Below are 8,925 nucleotides of genomic sequence, written 5' to 3' on the forward strand. Positions count from 1 at the left end.
TCAGCTGGCATCCAGATGGCTATGGAATCATTCCCAAGGCTCCAGCGGTACCCTGCCTTCATCAATGACTCTCTCCTTTACATGTGAGTAAAGGAGATTTAGAAATCTTCTGTACCAAATTACTTCTTGTCGAAAATACCATAACCTACTGGGAAAAGAGGAAATCTTCCCCCTTAATTAACCCCACATTCATAAGTATTAAACTAAGAGAAAAATAAATTATTCAACACTGACATTTTATTTCCTGAACTTTATCATTTTTACAAAACAAAACAAAAAGCAGGTATCAAAAACAGCAAAGAGGTTATAGAATTTCTCCACCAGTTCTCACATAAGACAGTGATTACAAAACTGGTGTCCAATGTAAATACTAAACACAGGCTGATTTCCCTCTTGGTCATGTGCATTCAGGTGGTTTGTTTTGGAGATACTGAATGATAACATTTTATAAGCACCGGTCATTTTTTGAGAACCGATTTGGTTTGTCCAACAAAGTAAACACTTTTTGCTATGTGGCATTTTCCTTTTTTAAAAACCACTGAGCTAAAATACAGACTGTTAATGTGTCTGGATCTGAACCAAATATTTTAAGATCCTAATTACCCTGAAGAACACTGAAGACATTTATAGGGCATATTAAACACTAGTTATATACCTCATAATGTCTAAGGCAGCTATTATATTTCTAAAGAAAAGAGCGTTTCATTCAGAGGCTGCCCAGAGTTTGAACTTCATCATTGTTTCCACGTCTTTTCTCATTTGGAGTAGTTTCCCCACATTGGGTCATATTATTAGACAAAGTTTTATGCTCGTGCTAAACTGGCTCTGGCATTTCCTAGATACATTTTTGTAGAGCAAGACTCCTTGCTCTGGACCCTGGAGACCACAAAGAAATCGAGAGGCCATGATTATCGGATGCAGAGAGGAGGAGGTGTACTTAAGCTCATGTGATCTGGAGATAAACAGAAACAAAGCTGCAACTTGGAGTGGTGTTCACCCACCACTCATTCCAGAAACACATTTTGCTTAAATAAGGGAATTCTGGTCCAGTTTTGCAATGTTAATAGCTGCCAGTTTCTCAACTGTATTTTTTATAAAGATCATTTCCTGGCTAGCAATGAGTTAGGAAACTGGCCTCAAATTCTGATCAAATTTCTCACTATTAGTCAAAAACAAAACAAAACACCTTAAAAAATGCAAAACAAAACAAAACCCCACCAAGCCAATAGGGGTTAAAATTGCACAATTAAACTTGAAGGCAAATTGTACTATATACAGACAGGTATACACTGAAATCGTTTTTGAGCATGGAATACTCCTGTTCATAAACATTTCCTCTGTATTATCCCAATTTTCATGAAAGGAAAACTGATATGTGATTTTCTTCTTTACAGATATGAAAAAAGGAAGCAAGAAGGCAAAGCTGAGAGAAACAGATGCTGCCTGAAGGGCAGCGGTGGCATTTGGTTGTTTTGGTCTTTGTACCAGCGACTCCCACACACCCACAGGCTATCCAGTTCCTGCCGACTACACGGTTTTCCTTGCAGTCAGGACTCGCACAATGGATCCGACTCCTCCAGCAGCAAGTGCCTAAGAAGAAACCAAAATGTAAGTGCTGATGGGATCAGAAAGGGTCAATTCTCATACCAACTAAAACATTTTTCTTAAAGAAGGAATGTGTCCAGCTATCGGCTTTGGATTCATTAATTTTCACACGGATTTCTTGCACACCCATTGTGCGCCAGGCACTGTTCTCAGCACACAGAGACCCACACCACCTTCGGAGTCTCTGCCTCGTGCACCCACATGCCATTGAGACAGTAGCTGATATTCTACTATGTTGTTTTCGTGTAACAGGATGTTCTTACAGCATGTGCTTGCCTAAAACAAGCGCTTACATATAAATTAGGAATGCATATTGCTCTCTTAGCTCTGTCAGGAAGAAATTCAAACTGGGATCAACTGCCCTAAGTTCCATTTAGATTAGCCAGTCTGTCAGATTCTTTTTATTCCCCCAAGCTAAGAATGTTATTATTCAATAGCTAAGAACTTGGGAAGTTTAATTTTGACTTTACCTTCAAAAACTGCAAGTCTAGAGTATCAGGAATTGAAAGTTCTGGCTTACTTCCTGAATACTTCTGTGTACTGGGTACCGTGGTGGATGCTAGGGACAGAGCTTCTTCTGGTCTACCAGGAAGGGACAGATATGTAAGGAGAACATGCTAGTATAATGTATGCAGTGACAGAGGTGTGCCCTCCATGAGGAGGCACTCAGGCACAGAGAAAATCCTGAGCAAAGGTCGAGGAGTGTGAAACAGTACAGTGTATTCTGGGAAAGCACACGATTATGCTGCTCACTGCCGGAGCACGGGGGGAAGGACAACATAGCAGAGGAGTGGCTAGACTTGGGAACTTGGGCTTCATTCTGCAGGTGGCTGACAGGGTAGATCTGGATTGGAGAGACCGCATTCTGGCAACCGGGTGGAGAACAGATTTGAGGGAGGCAGAACTGGTAGCTGGAGGCCCAGATAGGAAGTTACAGCAACAGACGGAGACAGGCTGCAAAGAGCTGCACTAGGGAGGTATCCGAGTGCATGGCTGGAGAATTACTTAGTAGACAGAATGGCAAAAAACTGGTGACTGATGTCAGGAAGCAATCAAGGCTTAACGTGGGCCTCAGTTTCTCCATCCACCTAAACAGGTATGACAACAAGCTTTCTCTCCTAGTATTTTTATGAGGATTAATGGCGTTAATATTTGTGAAGTGCTTGGGAGAGTGCTTGGAATACAGTAAGTGCTCCACCAATGGCTGCTATGATCCTGACACTGGACAAGAACCACGTGGCTTAGGTTTTTAAGTGGGCTCTTCATCTCTAAACTGAGGATGACAAAGATGTTTATATACCTTGTAGGGTCATTGTAAGGTTTAAATGAAACATCAACTAATGGTACAGTGACCATATACATTACATATACATATACATATACTCCAACTGGTACACTGGAGACTGAAAGGGAACTAGTCTTAATTATGTTGGGAGAACAGGTATAAACTGGGGCCATCTTGGGAAAATCCTGGTTATCCCATCCATAAAAGTTAGCTCTCTTTATCTGGTCACAGATGAGCCATCAAATGACTTGACAAAGACAAGTTTTACAATCTCTTTAGTGTGTGTTTTCATCACTGAATGTGTTGTAAATGAGAATCTCTTAAAACCAAGGTCAGTAAGCATAAATCTAAACTTGCATTTTCATGCATTTATTTGTAAAAACAAAGATGTACAGCCGAGAAGTCAAAATAATAATTTAGGTGGTAGAAGGTGTGTCATGGTTACTTTCTATTATAAAGGAGCCAGTCATAGTGACTTAGAATTTGTAACTTACCTTTTCATGCCACTGCAATAACACAGCACTGCTATTGTCAGAGGGGCTCTCGAAGCCTTTATAAATATACTTCATTAGAAGATCCACACCATTCTTGTCCAGGGATTGAACTGCCTTTTCAATATCATTTGCTTTAAAAGAGATGAGCACCTTCAAAACAATGCTGCCTGCTCGATCCTGGGGATAAATAAAGAACAGAACATTTATTTTTATCTATCAATTTATTTATTTTTAATTAATGTCTTTTAAAAAAAAGATTTTATTTTATTTATTTGACAGAGAGAGAATCACAAGTAGGCAGAGCAGCAGGCAGAGAGAGAGGGGTAAGCAGGCTCCCCGCTGAGCAGAGAGCCCGATGTGGGGCTTGATCCCAGGACCCTGAGATCACAACCTAAGCTGAAGGCAGAGGCATAACCCTCTGAGCCACCCAGGCGCCCCAGAACAGAACATTTAGATGTGCGTGTGAAGTGGTTGTTCCAGAAAGGCTCCACTGAGGTGACATTAAAACCTGATGGGACGTAAAGAAGCATCCTTGGGTATATCTGAGAAAACCATTTCAGACAGAGGAAAGAACAAATGCTGTTATTGTGTGTCCAAGGTGTTCAGAAAGCTCCCTGGAGGCCAGAGCGATATGGCAGAATAGTAGGACAGGAAGTCAGAGAGGCAGCGGGAAGACAGACCACATAAGCCCTGCAGGCCACTGTGAGGATTCTGGGTTTAAGAGAAATGAGAAGATGTTGGAAGGTTTTGAGAAGAGCAGTGATAAACTGACTTGTATTTTAACAGGATCCGTTTGGCTGCCATGCAGAGAATAAGCTGATGCCGTGCTGGTGGGGGGGGCGGGCAGGGAACGAGGCAGAGCTGGCAGAGACCAGTTTGGAAGGGACTGCGATAATATAGGCTGGCTTGGGCTCGCATCGGAGCAGTGGAAGGGGACAGACTCTTGACATGTCTGAAGGAGAGCTGAAAGGATTTGCTTACAAACACATATGATAACTTGCCCATTTTATTAAATCTGTATTTAAATTTTACTTCTTGACCTCAAAAAAACCCCGAGGACAAAGAAAAAAATGAACTACAATTCTATATTGAACCATCCTTCAATAATAATAAATAAAAATAAGCTTTTAAGAACACTCATTTTAAGTTTCATATCTACAATCAAGATATAAGATATAGTGATCTTCATTTTACGATTTTTTTTTCTTTGATAAAAGGCTGCTCCAAGAGCAAAGTCATTTTTTCACCCATGAAGGAAGCAGAGAACACTTAATTTACCCTTTCAACAATTTCACCTCGCCTATTCAAGAGTGGTATCTTTGGCATTCCTCATGTTCAGGAGTTTACAGAATGTTTCTACCACCTATCGTTGTCTTCAGTTTAAAGACTATGCAATTACCCAATTTAGAAAAATATTCTTAACCACCACAGCTATAACTTCCCACCCGCAAACTGTGATAAAAACTCACCTATGTAAAAGCAGAAGGTGGTAAAAATGGAATTTCAATGACCTCTCTCATCATTTTCAAAAACCAAAGAAAATGTTTCCTCTCATTGTTGGCGAGGTAATTATTAATACATCTACTTAAATTATTACTTGTATTCAGTTAAAGGGATCCTTAGGGCTCCTATAGACAATGGGGTCAGAACTCTGGGCTTCATTTTAAACAATCAGTAAGTAAGTTCTCCAGAATTTCCAGAAAGATCGCTGCTGGGGATGCTAAGTCATGTTTTTCTGGCAATATCTACCACCTGTACCAAAAGCCTTAAAAAATGTGCATTCTAAAAACCCAGCAATTCACTTCTAGGAATTCATTCAAAGAAAAAAGGTAACAATATACCCCAAATGTTCATTTCAGTACTGTTTACAACAACAGGTCAATAACCTAAACATATGACAAAGGAGATTAGTTACATGTAAACTGCAGCCTATCTATATGCAGCCATTAAAAAAGATGCTTTTGAAATAAACTTACTGCCAAGGAAAGATGTTCATATATATTTAAAAAAAAAAAAGCCAGTTATAAACCTCCATTTAAAAAAAAAAAAAAAAGGCAAGACAACTAATACAAAAACTCTGTAAGCATATAGCAACACCAAAAAGTAATAACTGGCTACCTCTGGACAGGGGGATGACGATTATGCTTTCCTCCCCACTTCTCTGAGTTTTCTATAAACATTTAATACTTGCATAATTTAGAAAAATTTCTAAAAAGCAACCAAATAGAATCTGTTTATTTTGCAAGAGTTTTGTTTATTCTTCAGGCCTTTGCTCAAATTCAACCCAAGTGCCTCCAATAACACACAAAAAAGCTCTCATTCTCATAACTCAGTATTGGATTGCTGTTTTTCACATATAAACTTTTACCTATCAAACTACAGAGTAAGCTCTTCCACATCAAAGACAATAAATGGTTAAAATATTTGTTGACTTCATGACACTTCAGAGGATTCTGGTAAGAAAGCTTCAGTATCAGCAGAGATCACTGTGTGTCTGGGACTTACCTTCACTGCCTGACTCTTGGTGTTGATAGGGGGATTTTTCAGAGCTGCCTGGAGGGCGGCAGTCATATTTCCTGTGATGCAGGTTAAGGGGATAGCACCAAAGGGCAGCCCCCAGGAAAGCACTGTAAATATCATTGGTTCTTAAGACCTGACTTTATGCATAGAAAGAAAAATTACCACGGTCACTCTGTTGAATATTGGAAAACTCAGCATGTTGGTTTCAAGGATGTCAATCAAATGTAAAATATTGAAGACATAAGAGAAAGTAATAAGGCAAAGACCAGTTCTTGTCTGGCTCTAACTACTAAATGAACACTTTGGTGATAGCCTTTTCTTTTCCAGTAAGACACAGATGCAAACATTACCCAGTTACATTTCTAAAAAATTATACGTATCTCAGAATTATCAGGTCCCAAAATGAAACAGCATATTCTCAACCAAGATTTCTTTTTATGTGATTCTGACTGGAAAAATAAAGACCAAATGTTTGCTAGAATCATATTCTATATGAATTGAAATGCGGGTAGAAAATGCTGGTGATTATTGCAGCACTCTAAATGATATACCTCAGCAATCTCTCAATATTAATGAAAAGAGGCACTACAAAAGATCTAGTAATTCAAGGACCTTTAGGTAGTAGCTTAATTTTTGTTTTGTGTTATTTTCTCTTATATTTCATAAAGGTTATTGAAACTGTTTTAGGTCATACCTATTAAATTTAGTCTTTGAAAGCACCAGTGAGTTAGCAAGTATGAGACACGGAAGGCCAATCAGACTGTCAGAATATACAGTCATTCCCCTAAAAGGAAAACCACAGAGTTCACTTGTTCCTCCATCTGTAGTGCCTGGCTCAGAGCTTGTCTCTTCTGGTTGCAACAAGAGAAGAGACAGTATCTTTTTATTTTACTATAGTGATTAAAAAGCAGATCCATTATATGGATACAGCGGTACCAGTTAAGACTCATCACCCATCAACCTATAGTTAGTTCACAAAACATCATTTATCCATCACAAAGAGTGTTTTCAGACAGAGTCATGGCCACTGCTTCTGTCTGGGAGAAAGAGAGAAAAAAAAGTCTGACCAAAAAAAGCCCCAAAACCAAAAAAACCCCTCTGGGTGGCGGTCAGCTGTTATTTTCAAGGGTTAACGGAACTTCTAGAAAAGCACGTCTTTTGCAGACTGGCTCATTTTTAAGACCTAAAGCATTTAAGTATTTAAGTAATGCAGAATAGCAACAGCTGACTGTGAAAGTTGTGGAAATCAAAAAAAACATCTGTATGTTGATAAATGTTTAGTGCTGTATTTTAGGTGCCTTTAAGACTAGATATAGTTACAACCAATATTTTCACTCATATTTCTCCAATATACTTTATTTAATAGGACACTGATGAGGAAAGGGTTTAGAGTCTTCCCTATCTTATAATACATTCAAGAATAATTAGAAATGAGTGAATTCAGTAATTGAGATTCTCTAAAATTACAGCATTAGTTGTTGCAACATTTACATTCTTCTAAAAAAGATGTGATGCAAATGTGCAAATTTATGAATATTCAAATATGCAAAAACAAAACCCAGGAACTGACAGCCGCATTTTAACTGAAATGGAAACGATTTCAGGGTTACAAAAATGATCCTGCTTTGAACAAATGACTCATCGTCTATTTTATTCACTGGGGTTTATTTTAAATATTTCCAGGGATTCTCCATATGCAATCCCTCTTTCCATTGTCCCTCGTTTATCAGGTAAAAAGCCTCCAACCTTCCTTCTCGGGAGTTGGTTGTTTCGTACTCTTTCCCTTCCTCCCGGTTAACAAATTCTGTACCTTGCAATCTTTATCTTGCCAAATTCCTTTCTCTTTACATAATAATGCTTTTAAAAAACGCCCAGGGGCTAAAAGGACCGAGGGCCTCCATTCTGCAAACCGCCCCATCCCTCCCAGCAAGGAATAAACTCTCCCAACGCTGCCAAAACCAAACCACCCAACAGAAGCAGCAGCCTGCTAACTCCCAATCACAAATTTCTGGAGCCGAGGTGACTCCAGCCAGCACCGTCCTGGGGAGGACAACGTGAGCGCCCCCCGAGAGCCAGAGGGCAGCCCCAGATGCCTCCCCCCGCGCCGCGGCGAGGGCGCGGCCGGCCCCGCCAGTTCCCGGAGGCAGGAACTCCGGCCGCAACCTGAGGAATCGGGGCGGGCAGGGCGCCCCGGGAAGGGCGAGTTTCCGAGGCGGGTCCCCGGGGTCTCGGGGCGACTCGGGCAGAAATGGGAGTGTCCCCTGCCCTCTCAGAGCGGAGGCCCCCAGGAGACAGATTTAAGTCATGGGCCGCTGGGGGCAGCTCCGCGCCCCTGGCCCGGGGGGCTGCGGGGTCCCGGGAGAGGGGCGGGGCGGGACGGGGAAGGGAGGCCAGCAGACGCAAGGATATTGCCGCAGGCAGGAGTCCACCTCGCCTTCGTCGGGCCCGGCCTGCCCGTCGCCCCCGTCTTCCTCGTCCACGAACTTGTTCTCGTCGTACTCATCCACGTCCACCTTCCGGAACCGGGCCGACGACACCGTGTTCTTCGACATCCCCGATCCGGACCGGCGGCGAGAGCCTCCTCTGGGTTGCTGCCTCTACCTCGGTAAGCGAAGCTCACCAGGAACCCGCTGCCTGGCGCCTTCACTTCCCTCTTCCGCTCTGGGGCGTCGCCGGCAGTCCGGGCTCGGGCGCTTCTGGGCCTGCGCGCTGGCGGCGCTCCTTCCTCCTCAGCTTCATGCTCTTCTCTAGCCTCCTACGCCGCCCCCGCTCTTCCCCGGGGAGCGCGCGCGAGGGAGGGAGCGCGCTGAACGCAGTGCGCAGGCGCGGGCTCTCTGCAGGAAAGGGGCGGGGCTGGGAGAAGGAGGCGGGGGCGGAGGGGGCGGGGCAGGGGGAGGGCCGAAAGCGGGGCCGCGGGCTGAGGGAAGAGGCAATTGGTCGTCTGGTGCCGTCATGTGATCCTCAGAGGGTTTCCATAGCAACGCTTCTCTGCGGTCCAGTCGGGGCGGGGGGTGGGGGGGG

The 8,925-nt window shown here is 42.7% G+C and overlaps 1 protein-coding gene across 1 annotated transcript; it reads right to left on the minus strand.

Moving 5' to 3' along the window:
• Positions 1 to 215: 215 nt before the first annotated feature.
• On the minus strand, positions 216 to 8,655 carry ARPC5 (actin related protein 2/3 complex subunit 5). Its single transcript, XM_004767938.3, has 4 exons — positions 8,314 to 8,655; positions 5,890 to 5,962; positions 3,385 to 3,561; positions 216 to 1,590 (listed from the first exon to the last, which is right to left on the minus strand). Exons 1-4 carry the CDS (start codon positions 8,454 to 8,456, stop codon positions 1,528 to 1,530), a joined length of 456 nt encoding a protein of 151 aa, XP_004767995.1. The 5' UTR covers positions 8,457 to 8,655; the 3' UTR covers positions 216 to 1,527.
• Between the last annotated feature and the right edge of the window lie 270 nt (positions 8,656 to 8,925).

Source organism: Mustela putorius, unplaced genomic scaffold (genome assembly GCF_011764305.1).
Source record: "Mustela putorius furo isolate JIRA1106 unplaced genomic scaffold, ASM1176430v1.1 tig00537335_pilon_pilon_pilon, whole genome shotgun sequence".
NCBI lineage: Eukaryota > Metazoa > Chordata > Mammalia > Carnivora > Mustelidae > Mustela > Mustela putorius.

Coding starts and splice junctions, on each gene's coding strand:
- ARPC5 (XM_004767938.3), bottom strand. CDS start 8,456: ATGTCGAAGAACACGGTGTCGTCGGCCCGGTTCCGGAAGGTGGACGTG. Junction 5,963..8,313: donor GTGGACTCCTGCCTGCGGCA/ATATCCTTGCGT, acceptor AACCTGCATCAC/AGGAAATATGACTGCCGCCC. Junction 3,562..5,889: donor CCAAGAGTCAGGCAGTGAAG/GTAAGTCCCAGA, acceptor ATTTATCCCCAG/GATCGAGCAGGCAGCATTGT.